Consider the following 22,386-nt stretch of genomic DNA (forward strand, 5'->3'; position numbering starts at 1 on the left):
GGAGAAGGGGACACATTGTTTGAGGTGGGGGGGGGGGTGTTGTTCGTACGTGCAGGTATTATTTATAAGCATATTTGTGCGCTTTTAAAGTCGTTCATTTTCTGCGGTCGCTGTTGTTTGCGGTTGGTGCTGTTAGCGCGCAATCCTTTCATTGTCCATCGTTGCTGGATTAGTTGAACTGCGTCCCTGTTGGAGAGGGGTTGCGATTGTTCTTGGGGAACTCTTTTAAAAACAAAAAGACTTGGTGAGAGAAATATTGTTTTATTTTCGTTTCGCTTATAGCTTGCGCCGGATGAAGAACGCGAATGTGAATGTAATGAATGGACACAGCGAGTGCGCGGAATTCCATTCCACATAGTCTGCAGGTTGCAACAAGACAAAATGGCTTGGGCATGCTAAATGGTACACAAGGTAGCATCTGTACACAATGGAGCGTGCATTTCCAAAACACATGGGCATGGACGCGATGCCTGTGAATCACCACTTAAGCATGTGGTTTTAGTTCATATAATGGGCCAATCTTAATTATCTTGCATTCATACAAACGCTCACCGTAAAGGAATATGATGTGTTTTACAAGTTAGTCACTTCCAACATTTACTTTATAAAAAAGCAAAGCAATGCTTCGTAGGTATATATTATACACGCACACTGAGTCACTGATGGTTACGCATATTTATGTATAACGGAACAAATGGAATACGTCGATGGACGAGAGACGATAGATTACTGTACCGTATTAATATTAATTGCAAAAGCATTTACTGACCACACTGGAGGAGCTTCGCTGAAATGATTTCAAATGGTGTTCACAAACAAAGCAAAGTGCCCCCCCCCCCCAACACCGTATGAAGGTTCATATAAAGGATTAATCATTTCAGTAAATGTATTTTCGCATTGCCCAAAGCGCGTCACTTGTGTAAATCGGCGATGACTATTGATTCTCGGACTTCTCTATAAAACATTTTTACAAAGTCGCCACCCTCTGAGAACGTCAAGAAATCATGAACCATTCATGATAAGGTGCTAATGGATAACATTCACGCACACTGAGCTTTTATCACACTACATTTAGCAGTTTACTGGATCAGCAGACTGCTCAGGCATGAAGCAGCCAGTATTAACTCTTATGAAATAAATCCAGTCTTGATCCCCCCCCCCCCCCCCAACTGATGTACAATAAATTGGTCCCTGAAGGTCAACCACATTTACACGGTAGAAAGGAGGGAGAAAGAAAATAAATTCCGCGTAAGTCGGGGGGGGGGGGGAACGGCATGGTTACATCGAGGGGTCCAGGTGTCCAAATGTGCGCAAGGAACACAAAATAGCAATCGCAATTACTGCTCCGTTGGTGTTCACGGGTGTGCTGTGTGGCTCTCTCGTGGTGCTGCCGGGCACCTACGATGCCGAAACCGTCAGCTCCCGAAGAAGCTCCCTTGCACGTGAAGCTAAAACGCCGGGCGTCGTGCCGGTCAACATGCGGTACAACAAACCCGAAAGCACACGGGAGAGCCGGTTGCAATATCGCCGTCTGCCATGGTCATTCCACTGCTGGATGAAAACCTCCCCAACGCGACGCGGCGATGTAACAGACCACCGAGCCTCTTGCGCACTATAACCGTCGCTCCGTCTCCTCGGTCGACGTCCTTATGGACGCGCAACAGTAGGCGTTGTGAATTAATATGCGCTGCCGCCTGCATTGGAATTAAAACACTTTAACCAAAAATTTGGGGTAGAGTAAAATTCGTAACGGAGCCTCGTTACGCTCACTGATGTTGTTGTTGGAGTTGGAGGGCAGTGTTTTGTCATCAGTTCAATTGTAAACACAACAGTGGCAGCTGGAGGCTTTTTTTTATCCGCACCTATTTCGCTCTCTCTCTCTCTCGACTCGACGTCCCTCTCTCTCCAAAGTGAGCAGCACGCTGCCACGGTGACAGAACGAGCCTCTCTACACGGCCTTTAATGGCTGCACTGAGTGTTTCTTGTCCTGAAGCAAACTGCCGGAGTCCCCCCCCCCACCCCATTGCCTCCCCTGTGCTGTGTCATGTTCGTGCCTCTGCTTCTGTCACATTCGCTCGTGCGCGGCCATAAATATAGCAGCGCAGTGTGCAGGGCGTGCAGTCACATAATCATTTTCTGCGAGCCACAGGTAATGATTAAGTGCTGGCAAGCTCTTTTCAGACGTGCCCATTATCCGCCACAGGTAGCACATGTGATCCAACTCAGTGCCGAGATTAACTAGGCTGTGTTGACAACCTGCGTTAGGTCACCCAGCCTCCGTGCTGATTGTAATAATGAAAAATTAAATCACGGCCCGCTTGTAATGACTTTACTGGCGGCAGACACACACACACACACACTAAGCGTCCCTTGGATTCGTGGCCGATAATTGGTGCCAAATGAGGCCCTCCGTTCTACGATAATTATAGGGGGAATCTCGTCACGCATAAGGCAGATCTTTTTTTTTTTGCCGGTGCACAAAAGTAGCGGCCAGATTGCAGTATGACGTGTCAATTTATCAAGCTACAGAAAGGCGTAATTAATGGAGACTCTCATTTGCCGCTCTGTTGTGTACCGACACAGCTGCTTCAGTGGTTTGTGGGGGCCCGTGACTTGGAGGGGGCTTTGCCGGTGGTGACCCTGAATGAAGTCCCCTTTGGACCGTAGTTGGACATTGAAAAGTCAGCCTCCTTTAACCCTTTCCTTTCCCATCTATGGCATCCTCCTCTTTCACTTTCACTAATGGTTTGTCCGTTAAAAGCTTATGGTAAATTATTGAAACAAATGACTACACCGACATATAGATTTTTTTTTATGGTTCACCTTGTTGTAAAATGTATATTATAGATCCACTTTTGTATAAGCATGTGCAACACTACCTTGTTATTAATTTATTGGACATATATAACACAGCTTTCGACTGTATGTGCGTCTGTGTGTATATTCCAGCTTGAGTAATTTATACTGGTAGTTTCTGTCACAACTGTAAATGATTGGCTTCAGAAAAGCGTCATGTCATTGCAATGAAAATTAAATATATTTGTATTGTGGTAAATCGTAAAATGTGATTATTGCGTGTGTAGCGCTGATGAAATGTGCCTTTTTAAAAAAAAGCTCATTAAATTTCAAGACAGCAGTTACTGTGATGGTATAAATTTGTCATCATCATAATAATCATTAACCTGTTTTACCACAAAACGGTGCACTGGGAATCGTAGATATTGCTTAAGGATGATGGAAAAGTGATTAATATAAATTATGCACCAGTATAATACATTTTAATTTCATAAAGGTAATAGTAATTTCTACACTCACGAAAAAACATGAGATCTAAGTGACATTATTGATCATATTCATTTGGAGTGAAAAAAAAGGAAAGGGGACTCATCCAACTGTAATATAATTGCTTACATGAATAAAAATGTAGGTGGTGACGGTAAAGGCGCAGCCTTGCGAGAGGGCCTCTACTAGAGGGAGATCTAGCAAGCCCCTGTAGAGGCTATTTTGGCCTACTCTTCCAAGCTGGCCAGATGTCTTGGAAGAGGGCATTACACCCCACTTTACCCCACACACAACCTGCGGATCGATGAACTGTTGCAGCTAATGTACAGTAATTTAATAAGTCCAAATATTGATTTATTAATTGTGCTACTGTTACAATTATTCATCTCCAGGCATATATGTTTTATTTTACATTTGTAAGAGGCGCTAACCATCTTTTGTATTGCTCTGGGTGCAGGATGTTAGTGGGAAGGTGCTCGACCGCTGGACAATCATGAGCAGAGAGGAGGAGATCATCACCCTGCAGCAGTTCCTGAGGTTTGGCGAGACCAAGTCGATCGTGGAGCTGATGGCCATCCAGGAGAAGGAGCTCCTGGCCGTACCGGTGCAGAGCAGCAAGGCGGACTCGGACATCCGCTCGTTCATCGAGGGCAGCAGTCGCTCCCGCAGCCCTGGCATGACGCCGCACCTGGAGAGCCCCGGTGCACCCGGTTCCACCAACAGCGTCCACCACTTCGAGAACATCCCCAACAGCCTGGCCTTCCTGCTCCCATTCCAGTTCATCAATCCCGTGGCCGCCCCGCTCATCGGCCTCCCGCCCAACGGCCTCCTGCTGGATCAGGCCGCGCTGAGGCTGCGCGAGCCCCCCATGCCACTGCCCGAGAGGCACACGGAGAGCGGCCAGGCCGAGGGCAGCAGGGTGTCGGTGCTGCGCGCTGAGCAGAACTCTGGACACAGAGGCGACCAGGCGTCGCTGATCAGAGCCGAGCAGGCGACAGCGCTCAGACCCGAGCAGGTGTCCGTTCTCAGGCCCGACCAGGCGTCCGTACTCAGGGGGATAGAGCCACCCGGCGTCCTCACGAGCGATCATTCGTCGGTGCTGAGGGCCGAGCAGCCGTCTGTGCTGAGAGGCGACCACCTGCCCATCATCAGAGGGGACCACACACCCAGCCGGAACGCGCTGTCCAGCATCACGAACGTGGACACAAAGCCTGAAACACCGCCGCGGCTCATTCCCATGCAAGCCGCCTCGCAAATGGGCAACATCATTAAGACGGAGACCCCCAAGAGCATATTTTTCTCGGCAAAAATGAGACACTTGCGAAAGAGCATGGCCCCGTCAAAAAAGGGACGGGTGTTTTGCAACGCGTGCGGCAAAACGTTTTACGACAAGGGCACGCTCAAGATCCACTACAATGCCGTCCATCTCAAGATAAAGCACAAATGCACCATCGAAGGTTGCAACATGGTCTTCAGCTCCCTGAGAAGCCGCAACCGGCACAGCGCGAACCCCAACCCGCGGCTGCACATGCCGATGCTCCGGAACAACCGCGACCGCGACCTCATCCGGAGCGTGAGCAACCCTTCGACGCCGCCCTCGATGGGGACTCCCAAGTCTGAGTCCAGCTTTTCTACCCCCAATCGCCTCTCCCTGACCTTTCCGAGCGGAGGCCTCGATGCCGGCATGCACGGCCCTCTCGTCTTCCCCACCATTAAAACGGTGCAGCCCGTGCCGCCTTTCTTCCGGAGCCTCATCACACCGGGCGAACTGGCCAACACCCCGTGTCACATCCCCTCCTCCATCTCCGTGTCGTCTTCCATCCCCGAACAGCCGTCTCCTCGGGAGCTCCCGATGGAGCCCGTCTCGAAGAAGAAGCCTCGGAAGTCGAGCATGCCCGTGAAGATAGAAAAGGATGCCATGGAGATCTCCGACGAAGAGTTTGACATCGAAGACGACGAGAGTGACGAAAACAGGTCGGTCAGCAGCGACGTGAACAGCGCCAAAACGGACGACGACAACAACAAGAGCGAGGACGAGCGTTACGGGGACATGCGCGAGGCGGCGGACGCGAAGTACGGGGACGACGCGGACGCTCGCGCCGAAACGAACGGCGTGGAGAGGGGAAACGGCCTGGCGCACGACAACAACAACAGAAGCAACGCGGAGCTCGCGAGAGAAATCTTCCCAGAGCTCTCGGACCGAGACGTGGGCAACGCCAGGGAAGAATGCGAGGACGACAGCTCGCAGGAGGACCGCATGGACGAGGAGAGCCATGATGAGGGCAGCCAGAGCGACGACGAGGGGAGGCAGTCCCTGCAGTCGGAGCCGGCGTTCGTCAAGGAGGAGCACCCGGACTGTAGCTACGAACCGTACTACGCCTTCGGGCCGTACGGCTTCTTCAACAGCAGCTTCGTAGCGGCAGCCATGCGCAGAGATCTGAGCTGCCCCCCGTACGAGAAGAACATGACGGCCTTAGACTACAGCATGACGGAGAGATTCTCTGAGGACGGCGATTGGCTCTCGAGCAATGACCCCAAAGCGTGCAACGTGTGCAAAAAGATTTTCAAGAACTCTTACAGCGTAAAACTCCACTACAAGAACGTCCACCTGAAGGAGATGCACGTCTGCTCTGTGGAGGGCTGCAATGCTGCCTTTCCTTCCCGACGCAGCAGGGACAGGTCAGTTTCTAGCTCGGCAGATGTGGTAATTAAAAATAAATAATACGGCTCTCAGGCTTTTACCTGTTTGCTAGTCCGCTTAGGGTAGGTGAATGACGACAGACGAAATATATTATTATTACTATTATTATTTTTCCAAATTGGAAATTGCATGTGCCGTGTCGTATGTTCATGTTAATCGTTCACAAGCTCGATAGTTAAAATGCTAAATAAAAATGGCGAAATTTTTAAAAACATTTTAAAATGTACTGTTTTTTTCTAATGTAAATGTATTTTGATGTGTAACAAAAAAAAAACTCCAACAAAAAAACACAATGTAGCGGTCTTGTAACAGAATGATAGTTTTGTGTTCACGGCTCAATTCGGTAGCTAAAGAGCCCACGATGTTGAAATATTGTTTATGGAACCGTACACCTGCCCTTGCCTGTCCAGGTGCATCCTCCACTGCATGCCACAGTATTTGGTGCATTGTAACCTAATGGATAGCTGTCACACACTCTTTTTTGTAATTCATACATTCATAGTTGTATAAAATAGAAGACGTTATTAAGTATAAAGCGTGTATAAAGGTGTACACTTTATTTTAAAATGGGCAGTTCGGTGTTGCTGTCAATGAGGAAAGATAATAGAGAGGGCGGGGGGGGACGACTACACTTCAAACACGTTTTTTTGAAAAAATAAGCCGCTTCATATATATGTTTGCTTCGAAATGTTCCAATATCAGGAATAACGACGATACACCGCAGAAACATAGACTTGTAGTAAATTAAATGCAGAATGTAAAATTAAAACATGCACAATACAAAAAAGTCACATTGTGGAGGTATCTCTATGAACGCGTGTGCATGTGTGCGCGTGCCCGTGTGTGCGCACACGGCGTGTGAAGACGGAAGAAATGTCAGAGGGAACGTGCGTGCGTGTCCCCTACATGCTGCCGTATTTAGGAATAGAGAAACACAAAGACAAAGATCCCCCGTATAGCCGTACCAGACTGTAGAGGCAAGTGCTGTTAGCGAGCACCTATGAAGGCCCGAACGGCACACGACGGGGTGGGTGGCCAGCAACCACGCCCGACCGCCTTTGTCTCCCCAGTGGCGATGTTTACTACACACCGCACCAGGTACTCATTTGAGGCTGAATCGACCTAGGGGACGCCCAAGACCGGTGTCAGATAATCGTTCCTAGCGGCAGCGTAGCGCTGACCCCCATACACACGCGCACACACAACACGCATCTCTCTTTTTAGCGGAGGAGGAGGAGGGGGGGCTCCTCTGTGGTGGGGGGGGGACTGGGCTTTGGGGGTGAAGAGGAAGACAGCCAGACGCCTGTCAGTTGCGTTTTGGCTTGCAGGAAGGAGTGGACCAAGAGGGAACCTTCTGTTGAGCTGGCAAACACTCATTAAATTTTCTCCTTTGTGTTTTGCTCTTCCCCACTGAAGGACCACGGTTGCGGTTGGGGATAATGTTATAGTTGTTTCTTTTCTCGGCAGTTACAAATTCAGTTTTTATTTAAAAGTTCCGCCGTATACTTTCGCCCAACCTATTTACAGGCACGCCGGTGACTTTGGTGATCCGTGGTGACCAGTTATTTGTTCGAACAAAGTGTGCATGCATTTTTGTTAAGGGATCATTTGTACCCTCCTGCCTCGCTCGTGAAAGTAAACGTGGGTGTTGACGCAATGCGTAATATGTTGAGGGCGCAGAGCGCGGCGGAAGCGGTATTACGCGATTGGCAATTCGCATTTTATTCATGCATTTTTAACTGCTGATGTACAACAACGGCCATCACGTGAACAGTGATTGTTGTGCCCTAAGCATAACGCTGCAATTACGGATAGCTTGAGAGAGAGAGAAAAAAGACTCCACACGTATATTCCAACAATAATTATAAATTTAAAAAAATAATAATAATAAGCGGCAGCTCACAAAGCAAGGCTATTTTGATAGTCTTTTTAAAAAAAGAGAGAAAACATTTCCAAATGAGTTTCCAGCCAGAAAGTCCACGCGGTGCACGGGACCCATTTTCCGGTTGCATTTTCCACGATTCGATTGCAATGGCTAAAGAACGAAGGGCGCGATTGCGACGGGCGGGCGAGCGGGCGGTGCGGTGGTGGCGGACGAGGAGGCACGCACTGCCCCCCCCTATCCCAACTCCCCACTCCGCCCACCGCCCCCCTCGGCATTCCAAAGGAAGTATCGACCCCGTGGCTGTAAAGCAGGATGGAGGCGAGACAGCGCTGCATAAATAAAAGCGTGCACTCGAGCCTCCCACCAGGACTTGGCCGAGGCCCCCGTAATTTTCTGCGGCTGGGTGCACGGGGGGCCCGCAGGGGATGGCCCGGGCGCAGGGAGAGAGGCAGCCAGGGCATGGGCGGGCGGGGGGGTTTGCCGGCAAGGGGACAGGAGGAGCAGGAGGGCGGCGCGCAGGGAAAGTGTGTGCAGATGGGGCATGGTTATGGGGTTCGACTCGATGCTGTCGATAGGGAAAGCGTCCAGTTTATTAGAAGGAGGAAGGCAGAACTCTGGTCGAGCCAGCAGAAACCCAATTAACTCCTCGGTGAAATTGTTGCGCTTTCTCATCAGTTGTATTAATGTGGCGCGCGTGTTGGTGTGTGTGCGCGCGCGCGAGCGCACACACACCAACACGCGTCGGCTTCACAGGTGCTCACTAGCGGCACATGTCTCCTGCATGTGTGGGACGTAAATGGGAAACGCCTTATCTTCTTGTGTGTGTGTGATATCAGGGCTTAATAGTAGGCAGCTTGTATTTCTCAAAGATATAATAAACAGATTCAATCCTTAAACAAGAACAAGAAATTTCGTGAACAAAAACAGAGTTTTAAGATACACTGCTATGCCAACCCTTTACCACGTGTAACCCAGCAGGTAAACTCATTGTAGAAAGAAAAAAATATTTTGATTCGCTAATCCGTCCCGTTGTTTCAGACACAGTGCCAACATAAACCTGCATCGCAAGCTGCTGACCAAAGGCCTGGACGACATGTGTCTGGAGTCCATGGTCAGCCCCGCGCTCACGAGAGACCTCAGGGGACAGGAGCTCCTGGCCAAGCTGTATGGGAGCCCGCTGTCCACGCCGCCGCTGGAAGGCAGGCCTGACGGCCGTGAAGAATCTGGCGAAGGCAGCCAGGACTCAGCCGATGGCAGGGATGAGCCACCGGCAGCGGCGCACTGCGTCGAGCAGAGCAATGGTTACAGTAAGCCCCCGACGGATGACGGGCCTGGCTCGGTGCTGGACCTGAGCACCAATCAGAGCGTGCGCTCAGGTGGCAGCGTGGGTTCCTCGCCTGGCTCGGACATCGGCAGCGAGGAGGGGTTGATTTTAGATGACAGCGACGAGTACAGCGAAGGCGCAGAGGCCCTGGACAAGGCGTCGCCGCCGATGGGCGACAGGCTGACAAAAGGGGGTTTGGACAATGGCGTAGCCAATAGTGAGGGCGGCCTCACCCCGAGCAGGCCCCTGTCAGGAGGTCCCATCAGCTGTAGCATCTGCCACAAGTTGTACAGCAACAAGGGAACCTTGCGGGTGCACTACAAAACGGTTCACCTGCGCGAGATGCACCGTTGCAAGGTGCCCGGCTGCAACATGATGTTCTCATCCGTCCGGAGCAGGAACCGCCATAGCCAGAATCCAAACCTGCACAGAAACTTACCTCTGAGTATGGCCGATTAAAAGCAAGGACAGACATTTCTAGCGACATCGCTTTAACCATTCCAAAAATACACAGCCTTGCAACCTCATTGCGTTTTTTTTTACCGGACTCAAGACTCGTTTAAAAAAAACATTTCATTGGCACCAGCTGTAACTTGTTTATGTCTCTGTCGAAGGGACTGATGTGGCGGCTTGCATATGTGATCCACATGTGGCTTCCTGTCACCCTGACCCCGCCACACAAGGTCACAGCATCGGGTCATTAACAGGGAACAAAAGCCACCAGCTGTCTACTGATGTTCCAACTTCTTCGAGCAGCCACACTCACAACCACATTCACAACGTCCCGTAAACCCCAAGTCAAAAAACCAGACACTTCCTCCACGCAGCACCACTTAATGCACACGTCTTGACTCCATTCCGAAAAGGCTATCCGTAATGTGTTGGTACAGGGACATTGAACTGATATTAAAAGTTTACAGATGTTCACGTAAATCTGTTGTGAGTAATTTTTTTAACCGTGCTTTCTGTAAATACAATTTTTAAAAAAATAGCCTGTTGCAGACGCACAGGGGAGTGAGCCAGACATCAGTCAGCATGCATAGCAGTGAAACTGCTAGCACTGCACATTTGGGCACCACATGTCTACTTGAAAACTATAGAATCCATAAATACACAGGAGTGGCCAAAGAGAAAAATAAGAACTTAAGTTTCACTATTTGAATTTTCAATATTGTTATTCCCACCATCATTATTATATTTGTGGATAAATTGTTACAATAATCTGTATGTCTGCTGTTTTGGTAATTTTCGAGACCGTAAATATTAAGGCACTTACAAGTACAATGACCTTACATTTCGCAATATAAGCAGCCGTTGGCTCGGTGACTTGCTGTACATATGCCAACAAAACTTCATGTCATTGGGACAGAATACACGGAGTCCTCTCTGAGTGGCTCAACAAAGCAAATGCGGTTACCGGAATTCGTCACTACAACTGCCCACACGTGCCATTCAGTCCATTGAACGTGTCTTGTTTTTAATGGGAGATCATTCCTACATCACTTTTAGGCAACTGGCCTTGTGTTATATCATGCCTACACACAGGTCACATTATATTTTGTCCTGATTACATGGAATGCTGTTGAGAAGTATTCTGCTGTGAAATATAAGTTGTGGTGCCAGTATTTAATTTTTCTTTTTTACTTATAATTTTCTATATTACCCCATTTTTGCACATTGTGTATAGATGATGTTCTTGCCTACAGCTGATTGACTCAGCTCGTAACAAAGTGATTCCTGCCTTTAAAAATAGCTTAGTTGTAAGATAACCACCGTACGACAAATGTGTTGTAATTTATCGTACAGCATCACACCGTTTGAAATAGACAGTCACAGTTTAAGGGATTTCAAATGATGAAGAGCAAGGAGGCACAATTTTATGAGATGACCATTGCTTGCAGTAATATCGTTACGGAATTCACGTTCCCGAATGTTAAATGGCTCCATGTGTTTTCTGAGCGACATCGTCCTAATTGCGTCGGACGCCAGCGACGACTTCCCAAAACCAGGTTTTTAACCGAGGTACAAAACCTGGCATTTTTAAACATTATTGAGAAACGCCCACGTAGCAACGAGTAAAAACGTAGCTTCGGTTACTTTTGACGAGGCCGTAATGCTCCCTTTGTAACGAACCAACGTGTGGTTTGTGCAGTGCTTCCCTGGGGGTCTTCACAGGTATGTCTTCTCGTCTTCGTCAATACGGCATGTACTTTCAAGGTGTAGGACGAGAGACTGAACTTAAAAAACCACTGGAATCCTGTAGGCAGAATTTGTTGTAATTCTTTTTAGTAATGGTTATGGAAATAAACTACAGAAATGGTACACCCGATGATGGCCTATTGGCCAAAAAATGTTTACCGACTGTTTTTCCAAACAGTTATATTTTACATTAAATTTTTTTAAATGAAATATTTCCACAAATTAACTCATGCCAACAAACTTCTTGTGGTTGCAGATGTCTACGGGAATGAAGCTGTTTTTTTAAATAAGAAAAACATATTTAATTTGTTGTTTCATTAAATTCACATTTTCCAAATTTAAATGCATATAAATATATTTTATTTCAACTATTAAAAGTGTTTTAATTTTTGCAATTTTTTTAGCTAAAAATGTTCTATAATCTCATTTTGTATTCTGTAAAATAACAGCTTTACTTGTTTAATGTTTAAGTACAGTTTACTGCAATGTACATTATATTTAATTTTATAGCTTAAATGCTGTACTACCTATTGAAATAGAAAAAAAAAGTTTCTCTTGCATCTTGTACGGTCTGTTTGTGCAGAAAAAAAGGTACTTGTGACAAGGTACTTGGTCACTTCAGTTGAGCAATGCAAAAGGGCAGGAAGAGTTAGCACTTTGAAGGCAGCTTAATGAGGTACCATCAAACCAATACGGCGTGGATCAAATCAATGGAACAAAGCAAACTTGATTTTGTGTATTTCGCTGCAAATTCCTTTTTCACCTTTGCATTCCCTTGGGCCAAGTGGGTTTGTTGACGCTCAGTGCAAATTAAATTAACAATTTCCCTTTTGTACAACTCACTCTCTGTTAAATCCTTCAACCTTCATACACGTAAAACGCTGCATCCTACCCAAATTTTCATCGTTCAACGAAAATTTGTATTTTACTTTTCCAACACGCCGCGTGTACTCCGGCAATCAACGAGTATCCACGTCTTCGCCTGCGTCGGAAGAAGTTTTCACCGTTTGCAGCCAGTCGGAGGATCGTAATGATCCAGCGCACTCCGGCTGCTATTCGAGAGCGAGCTTGCTTGCCGCAGGGAGAGAGCGGCACGCTGGGTTCCCATCCTCCCTCCTCGTTCGGAAGGATTCACAAATGTAAAAATCGTTTATCGCTCGCAAGCGAGAGTGTGTAAATGCCCGCGGAATGTCAACGACGTATCCGGCGAAGGCCACAAACACCGACGGCGGAGTCCTTCGAAGCGCGCAACGTGAGCCATAGCTGCGATTTGAAGGTGTGCGGCAGGCGGCGAGCAGTGCGGTGAGACGCGATCCTAAAAGCACAAATGGTGTTGTTCTATGAGATACTTTGTCCAAGACGAATGATTATGATTTGTTTTTACTGATTTAAAAAAAAATTCTTTACGCAGCTCATCTGTAATCTAACATCGTCAAATGTAATTATACAACAACAACAAAGAACAAAACATTGTTTATAAATGAAATTGCCATGACTTGTCAATTTTTTTTGTAATTCTTACAGTGAAACTGTACAGTAGCTAGCTGCAATTCAATGAAATATTTTTTCAAACGATACAGTGTAATGTATCGCACTTTAGAGCATGCAAAATGTCCTAATATATAGCTAATCTTCCGCTTCAAAATATGCCAGTTTACTCGGTTTGGTATATGAATTGCCATAAAATGCGCTGTAGATTTCCCGTGTGGTTACTGTGTATCCCTGCGTTAATGTTCATTTTTGCACTGAACTGCACGCTACCTTGAGGGTTCATTTAAAGTTCGCTATGAGGTCCGCATTGACTTATCTCGACCAGGTTCTCAATTCTAGTGCCGACTTTTGCGTACGATTTTGGGGCTGCATTTTCAGCCGTCAAGTGGGCGTCCCGGTCGTTTTGTTGTTGTTGATGGCTGTCTTTAATAATTGGCGAACATGGAATGGCGCACAGGATAATTTCCACCGGCATTCAGATAAATGTGCCACAGGCTGCTTCCTGCACCACATCAAATTCGGAATTAAATAAGTAATCCCCCTGATTTGTAATGTTGTTTGGGCAATGCTTAACAGCGTATGTGTGTGTGCAAGTAACCAACGTTACCAATGCTGCGCAATTACCAATTCAATCTGGATATAGATATATTTGATTTATCTCAGGTCCCCCCGTTTGCAAGTCAGATACACTATTGTGTCTCAATATGTTTGGATACAGTTATAAATATGGTATTTAATGGAATTACTCCTCAAGCTAACTGCAGAAGACTTAAATAAAATGATCTAAAACTGTCACATCGAAAACATTTTCAGAAAATTCAAAAGCATGTGATTTTAACGATCTATAACCTGTACACAATTTTAATAGCGTCCAAAGTTTCTCAATACTTGGTTCATAATAATAAATTGGAATATTCATATTATATCGGCTATGACAGTGAAACGTGCCGTGTCTTTTTTTAAGTGAGTTTAAGGAAGCACGCATGATGAACATTTACACTCGTGTCAATATAAACTGTTAATATGCAGCTGGTGTTTTGTTCGTCTCAACTTTCAGACAATAATATTAGGATTGAAAACCTGGTTTACACGACTTGATTCAGTGTTTTGCTAGTTGTATTCCATCCCACATGTGTACTGCAAGTCATTGTCACGTTCCCCTTTTGTCCTCTTTTTGTATCGGAGCCCTTGCTATCTTTGTGTGTTGTAAACAAAGTCTATCGCTCAGATTTTGCATCGGATATGAAAAGGTTGAAGAGATGAGAGTTCTTCATATGCACATCTGACAATTGCGTAATTTGTATTAAAGCTATCTTGTACATTTTATAATAAAGAACTGGAAAAATATATATTTTGCTTGTAATTTAATACAATACATTAGAAAAAAACAGTGTTTATTCGGGTAATCACACTTTGTAGCAAAAGTTCTAAGATCTAAAAACTACGGTCGTTAATAAAAACAACAACATTTATTTCAGCTGTTTGTCGATACACTGTTAGATGAAGGCCTCGCCAAATGCCATGCTCATCCTGGGGGGTGTTGTTTGACCGTACTTCACCACGCCGGTCAAAGCAAGTTGGATTAATTGAGATAGCACTCCCCACTGATGTTAGCCATGGCTGCAAATCAAACTAAGGTTGCTGCTTTTAGAGTGCAACTTCATTGCTAACCACTCCATCACTCATACATATCGTTTTATGATTCAACAAAATGTTGGGCCCTATTTGTAGCAAAACAACATGAATGCCATATATTAACATTTGGTTTTAGTCAAAGCTAAAAAATAAGAAAAGAAAATGCTGCTATAAAAAAGACAGACAGGTATATAATTTGGCAGTAAAGGGTGGCATAATGATTATGTTCCCAGCATAGTTCCGTATTTAATATCATTGGCAAGCAATTTACACCAGGTAAGTGCGCGTGTTTACGGTGTCGTTAATGGTCAAGCTCCTTTGCAAATATTAACAGCGGCAAATGGTTTTTACGAGTAATAATTTATGCCTTGCTTTCAAGAATTGTGATTTTTAATAATTGCTTTGGAAATTCAAGGGGAAATGGCAATGCATTAAATATTGGCTTTAAGTGGGAGCATTCTGCAGTGCGCGAATTCATTTGGGAAAGTGATATATACGAGTAGTTTAGGAGTTCTGTTGGAGGTAATTAGGAACTGTCATTTGACACCTCTGCTTTAATAGACTTCGCACAGAATGTGTTGAGAGTGAGGTGTTACTATTTTTAGAGGGGGGGGGGTCATCTTCATCCCATTGGAGCATTCTGTTGCCGGGATACCATCTTCAATAAACGCAAATTCCATATACCAGTTAAAACCACTTTAAATATTCTTAGTGTAGTTTTTTGGGGCCATTTCCAGATTCCTAATCTTGCACAACGCAAATGCGTTGGAGATCCCTTGGCACATTCGGAGCATATCACTCTTTTATAGGCAAGAACTTAAATTACAACAATGCGATCGATAAATGACGTGAGTTGGCGCATTTGCGATTCCGCCTGCTTATAAGGATCCATTTTTTTCTCCCTCCTCCTCCACCACCACCACACTTCTCCCCTTTTCTTTCGAGGTGCGAGGCAGCGTGTGACATTAATCTTGTCACGACCTGCTCTGCAGCTCTGCTGGGGCATGCTTCCTGAAACCCATTTGGCCTGATGGGAAGCGGCGCCTGGGAATAGACATGTCAACAGATCTGGCCTGTTTTTATTCGGTGGTATTGATCCCTGTCCGCCGGGCGCACTCGGCAGAGAAGCTGGGAGCTAGAGCCCCCCCCCCCTGCCTCACCCACGGCAACACGCGCTACCCAGCTATCGACCGCCGATCGAGGGGGGGGGGCATTGCTCGAGACAGCCAAAGCCTCATGCTGCTGGGACTCACTGCGATACAGATACTAGACATTTTGAACGCAATAACAATACAACGACCATCTCCGCACCCCCTCCCCCCCACACGCAATCCCGTCGACTTCCCCCCCCCCCCCAATTCCCTTTCTTGCCAGGTTTGGCTCCCATGAAAATTTTAAGGCCATTAGGTTGCTTGCAGAACATACAGGTTGGGGAAAATGCACGCCACTTGTAAACGCAGCGACAATATACGGAATCAATATGTTTACAGCTGAATTTTCGTAATGGCTACGGGACAGTGTTTTAAATGTTTATAGATAACACTGGAGATTGTGAATCGCTAAGTGTCCCCTAATGCCATTCATTTTTATAATGCCATTTGCTTTTATCAATCAAAATAATGGGCAAGTGTTTATATTGACTGAAGAAAGCAAAAAAAATAACCGGTGTACCAAGTGAAGTGGCTAGGACTACGTATTTTAAAAACGTAGTATTTTCAGCTATCGATAGGCGATGAATGACAACAAATGAAATCCCACCACAATTTATCACAAAATATAATCTTTTATATCATGGAACCTTTTTGCCAGTATCAAAGTATGAAAAATATATTATCAGTTTGTTTGCATGTTCACCACAAGTACGTATGGTTAATGCAGACTTGATTCCTTGAAAAAGGTAACTTGTGTTTGAACATCTTCACAGAAAAGGCAAAACCTATTCTTATTTTTCATACTTTTATGCTTTTGTGGGCTAACGATTCCAAATTTTAGTTTCTCTTTATTCTGAGTTGGACCATTTTGTAATCACCTTTGGGACCCATATTGTCGCTGTGACTTCAGCGATTACGTAGAGGGAGAAGATTAGAGGGATACGGGGTAGGGGATGGGTATCATGTGGAGTCGAACCCTTGATTTCAAATACAAGAAAGATACAACATGCAGCATAAATACATTAAATGGTTAGAGTTAATTCACTGATATGGTCTACAATAACACACTAATGGTGGGTACTGTGGATATGCCTAATATCCTGCAGCTCCGATTAGCACGGTTTGTTATTAATGGTATGAAAGAAGTTCAACATACATATACGTACATCAGTGATGATATCTGAAATTGTCCTGGAACCCTCTTTTCCGCAGCCTGCTTTAACCAACGTGGTGAAGTATAAACAAACAAACCTCCATGAGCGATGTGGTATCGGGAGGCCTTCATCAAGTAGTGGACTTCAATGCACTCCGAATAGGTGGAGTACAACTCCGTTCTGAGGCTGCATAAAAGAAGTAACATTTATATGAAAGTACATGGACAAAGTGTCTTACAGCCAGTGTTACCTTAATCTCCTGTCCAGTGTCTAAATTATTGTAGCATTATTTGTGAATAGCTTTACATTAGCTCTTAGGCTGGCGCAGTATCACACACCAAGACAGGTGTGGTCCACCTTGAATGCATAAGAGGGACCCCCTTGAGTATTGCAAGTGTGGAGAGGCTGAGTGAGTGATAGGAGTGGCTTTCTGTGACTCTGCAAAGGTATAAATCTTGCATGAAAACCGAGTGTCAGCATTCCAAGGTGTACGCTTTTGTCACGGTTGGCCTTTGGCTCTATCAATATCGCGCAGATACACGGCCAGAACAGTCTCCCTTGTCGCTGTCAGGTCTTTGCCATTGCCAAACAATCTTTTTGGACAGGCAAGGCCATGAACAAGCTGTACAAAAATACCTCTAAAATGCTGTCGAAATTTCCCAAATGCTGCTGCTCTATGTGCTTTTGCCACCCGCGTTGTGGCACTGGCCACTAATACTGTAAAACATTCTGCTCTTTTGTTATCTTAACATTTTCTGCCAGGCAAGCATCCAACAATTTTTTTTACTAACTTACTGTGCATTTCCTCGCACACATATGCTAATTTAGGGTTCAGTAGTTTAAACTTTAAACACCCGTACCACAGCCAGTCTTCCCCCACCCACCCCCGCCCATCACCTTTCTCTATAATACGTTGTGGGAACGTTATCAAATTAGCGCAGCGTCCTTCAGAGAGGACATCCTGTCTGCCCGCTTGCAGACGTCGCGACGCAATTCACACGTCGGCTATTTTGTGCGAGTGTTCCCCCCCCCCCCACACACAATTTATCCAGTAATCCCAAAAGTGATCCAACAGAGGACCTCTCAAATTGTTTACCACTATTGGTTCTGCACGGCATCCTTGCGCTAGCCATTATTGTGTGCAACGTAAAAAGAATAGCACACCAAACACAGGATTCCGCGTGTGTGGTTTTATGCCGCCTGCTCAGGTGAGTTTTTTTTTTAGTCCATTCAGTCTGTATTAACAAATTAGGGTTTTGGGGTTGATATAATGGCAGTAAGAAAAAGCGATTCAAATAAAATATTGACGATAATTTGTGAATTTTCTAAAATCCTGCAGTTCTCTTAAAGGAATAAACATTCCCAGTGTACATTCGATTACATCAATAACGTACGGGTATGTTTTTGTTTACAGTTACATAACAGTGGCCTGCTGATCTATGCTAAGTATGAGAACACCAGCCTGTCGTGTGAACAGCTGCCATTTGAAAATAATAACCTAGAAGGGCTGTCCACCCAAATGAGTTATTGTTGCTTCCTTTATTTAACCAGATGAAGTAAACCCTTTGAGATACATAAATCATCGCCTCTTTTGCAAGGGGGATTGGATTACATAAATGTGTTCATATGTTGTATTTATTGCATACACGATAGATTTAAACAGTTAAATTGCGCATTTTTAGGGACAACAAAGCGTGTAGGTCCTCATGGAATGGGTCAGTCGCGTGGAGTAATTGAAAAAAAGAAAAAAAACCTGCTTACCATCGGGCTGTAACTGAATTTGTCAATGGGGCACGCCGTGAGAGCACGAGAGAGAGACAAGTGAAAGAAGAAATCTGACCCCTATTGAACCGTCAGTGACAAGGCTCTGAAACATTAACATCTCTATCGATCCTGGAGACTCAATTAGTCTGGAACGAGATACGCTTCTCGCACAGCATAACGTTCAACACGATAATGATTGAGTGTGCGTTTCCCTCTCTTCAGTATGCAAATGTCACGCACACATATGATGGCCTATTTTTCACTCGATTGACCATGTGGCTTGAACTTTGAAGGCTTTTATTGCACGATGTGAATTTAACGATATCCTAATTGGAAGAGTATCGAGCAAAAGGGCTTGAACAAAAAGAAATAGGAAACGTCTTTGCATTTACATCGTCAGCTTGTTCTTTAACATTTTCACTGGCTTAATAAGCTAACGTAGAACGTGAACACCACGAGTTTATACCATTTGTAGATCGTGTGTTTCTCTGCGAGTGGATTTAAACATCCGTGTTAAAAGGAACTGAGTTAGACCACAATTTTAGTGACGCAACAGCACAGTAGTATGTTTTTGTTTAAAGGATCGCAAAAACAAGTTGAGCCATAATTCAGGGACAATTATTGACACGTTTTTTTGTTCTGAAGAGTAGACACATTGGCAGCCAAGGCTAAGACCGCGCGGCTGCCATGATGGCAGTGCTATGACCTTGTGCCTACTCAAGGACCTGGGAGGGCGCACGTTCTGTCAGACGCATGACGACACAGCCCGCATCATCTCGGCCTGCTTGATCTTTTTTGCGGCAAAGCATGTTATTTAACTCCCCGCAATTTTACGAGTTAAATTAAGTATTGTGATCCCCAAACCCATTTAAAAACGTTATCCATTTTTAAACTGCATTTGCGCGTTGTTACAATCGGTATTGTTAATCACTCGTTCACAACGTAATGTTTTTTTTTATTCAAATAGGCAAGCGTGTCAGCGGAAAACAACACGTGCCTGCATTGTATCACCAGTTTAAGTTTGTGATATGCAAAGAGAAGGGGAAATGCTAAAAATGTAAATAGGAAAATAACCAAATGGAGGAAACTGTTCAAACTGCCTTTGTCAACACTCTGACACACACCCGAGCAGTGAAGAGTCCAATCAAACGGCCAGGAGGGGGCTGCTGTCAGTTAATCCACAAGCGGCCTGTTGATTTAAGTGACTGCTCCCAGTCAAACGACTCCGCCAATTGGCCATGGTTTGTGCCCACGGTGACATGCCGCTTAACCAGCCACAGCCAATGGTGGCAAGGAGTGCCATTTCAACACGAAAGCCCAAAACCGCCCCACGGCACCACTTTCTATATTTATTCTAGGATGACAACCAAAACGCTCTGCTCTTTGAGGATGTGCGATCTTGATATCCTTAATTTGTCTCAAGGACCGCTATGCAAATAGAAATCATTAACATAAAAATGTGCATTGTTAAACGAACCAAAATATATTGAATGACTGTAATTTGGTCAGCAAACAATGATTGTTTTCTTTTCTCCATCGTCATTACTGCTGTTAAAATGGTAGCTGCAATGAAATGTATGTTGTGTGGATTCTCAAGACTTGGGATTTAGAAAGAAATGCAACCAAGAATGAGTTAAAACTTCAGACATTTGCATCTAAGACTGTCAATTTTGCTTTAATTTTGTGAAGTTTTATTTTTTCATCACTTGTTTCATGTGCATGACAGACCATTTATTTAATTTTTTTCATAAACATTCCACTGAAATTATTTTGAAAACTGATCAACTGTGCGAAAATATTTTGCGGATAACATTTGGCAGATAAACTTTTGCTTTAAGTGAATTCGGAGGCGTATTCCTGATGCCCAATTTGTAAAATGAAAACCCAGCACCACAAATTGCATTAAATGATTAAGTAGCTTGATGTAATACTGTACTTAAAATATGACCGAGGAATAGCGGTGGAATATTTCAACGTTAATTGTATATTTCAAATAAAAGATTTACGAAGCAAAAAACTGCTTTAAAAATATAATTTCACTATCTGCTAAATAAGTAATGTATTTAAGTAACCCTTTGGTGACCTATTAAGTACGAGTTAGATGCTATAATTCCACTAACGTCATCTTAAGTGTAATTTTCAACAGTAATGGAAGATGACCAGGACACATAAAAAAAAAAGCCACGATCAAGGAAATGCAGAGTATCGCCGGCTCTCTTAAGCAGCTTACGGTGCGTGGAGTGTCATTTATAAAATGGCATTTACTCTGCCCACATGCTGTGCCTCGCTTCATCTCCAACGCCGGTCGTCCAACGCGTGCGAGCAATCCATCACGGCCAAAGGTGTTGACCAAGCGAAACCGGATCAAACGGTAATGGCCCTCTGCTCGTGCAACTGTCAAATAAAAATGTAAACTCAGGAAATGTTTTAACATTGATCCACTGTAAATGCAAGGGAACGCCATCTGACACTTGAGAACACGCCCCCCCTCCTTGAGCTTTATTAGGTCACACTGCCTGAATGTGTCCTTTTTTTTTGGTCCTAAGCAAGACAGGTTGACAATGTTCAGCTTGATGCTATGATCCTCCTACTTAGCATTTTTTTAATGGAGTGCACTTATGCAATTAATTGTCCGTTATGCATTGTAAAATATTGACCAGCGCATTCACATCGTTGGCAAGTCATAATGGGAAGCAGTTGAAACAAGACCATTTGCCACATTCTGAATCGCGATCGGTGATTGAGAGACAAAAACAGTACCAATCTGAACCATTGTAGTAAATGTGAAATACTACATGTCCATAAAGATATTATTATGAAATAAATACCAGCAGTTTTAGTTAGGTTGACAAATATATGCACACAAAACTTGATTGATGAATATTTTACCACGAGTTCCATCCCTCTCTCCATATTCCACCACACGCCTAGGAGATGCAAGTCCTCGGTGCTTTTCAACATATCGAGTGTGATTGCTTGAAATGACTGCCGTGTTGTATTCGATCACTCCAGCATTAGTCACACAAACTACGGACTACATTATGAATATATTGCCAACATTTTAACCGCACAGTTAAAAGTACTGCCCGATTATAATTATTTAACAATGGATGCACACCCTGCATTCCTACCTGATAATTTTCAGAGGTTGTTGAGCCAACAGCATGAAAAAGATTAAGGGGTCCATGTCTGCTGAACGATTTCCCCCACTGGGCTTGTCATGAAACTTTTGAGAGGCAAAGCTGCTGGCCTCCCAGCCTGTACGGTCTCTCCTTATGGTGGCTCTGCCAGAGCAAATGAGGTCAGGCCGTGTGCGATGAACCGTGTCTGCTGCTGATTAGTTTACTGTTGCAAAGCCGTTAAAGGGATACAGGGTGGCTTGGCTTTTATTCACCGAGCATTTATTGCTTGCTTAGTGTTGTTTAAAGATAATTTGGGGGTAGGTGTCATTTAGCCCTTGCAGGCTCGCTGTTCTGGGTAATCGCCTTGGGAGAATATGACATTTCCTTTTACACGCACCTATCACTCTCAGCGCCACTTACACTGTTTATTTTCTAACCGCTCGGATTAGTACTTGAATGTTGAAGGTAGGCATCTTAAGGCACTTAACCTCAACATTCAGTTTCCATTTAAAGCTTTCGTGACTGCAGGGATTCATCTTCTTGGTTCTTTCGGTAAAGTCACGTAGAAGGGAAATACGTGACTTTACCGAAAGAACCAAGAAGACTCAACATTCAGGTTAAGTTCTACAACAATCAAGATACTTAAATATATATGCAAGCACACAGATAAAAACAATG

General features: G+C 44.8%; 1 protein-coding gene across 3 annotated transcripts in view; it reads left to right on the forward strand.

Annotated features, from left to right (window-relative positions):
* BNC2 (basonuclin zinc finger protein 2) overlaps nt 1–14,229 on the forward strand; it is an 85,195-nt gene extending 70,966 nt beyond the window's left edge. For all 3 annotated transcript variants that reach the window (XM_078623829.1, XM_078623821.1, XM_078623815.1), the window contains 2 exons: nt 3,740–5,961; nt 8,907–14,229. In XM_078623829.1, coding sequence (XP_078479955.1) covers nt 3,740–5,961; nt 8,907–9,651 — 2,967 coding nt within the window. In that variant the 3' untranslated portion in view covers nt 9,652–14,229. The remainder of the gene's footprint in view (nt 1–3,739; nt 5,962–8,906) is intronic.
* Nucleotides 14,230–22,386: the final 8,157 nt, after the last annotated feature.

Source organism: Lampetra planeri, chromosome 3, assembly GCF_965212315.1.
Source record: "Lampetra planeri chromosome 3, kcLamPlan1.2.h2, whole genome shotgun sequence".
NCBI lineage: Eukaryota > Metazoa > Chordata > Hyperoartia > Petromyzontiformes > Petromyzontidae > Lampetra > Lampetra planeri.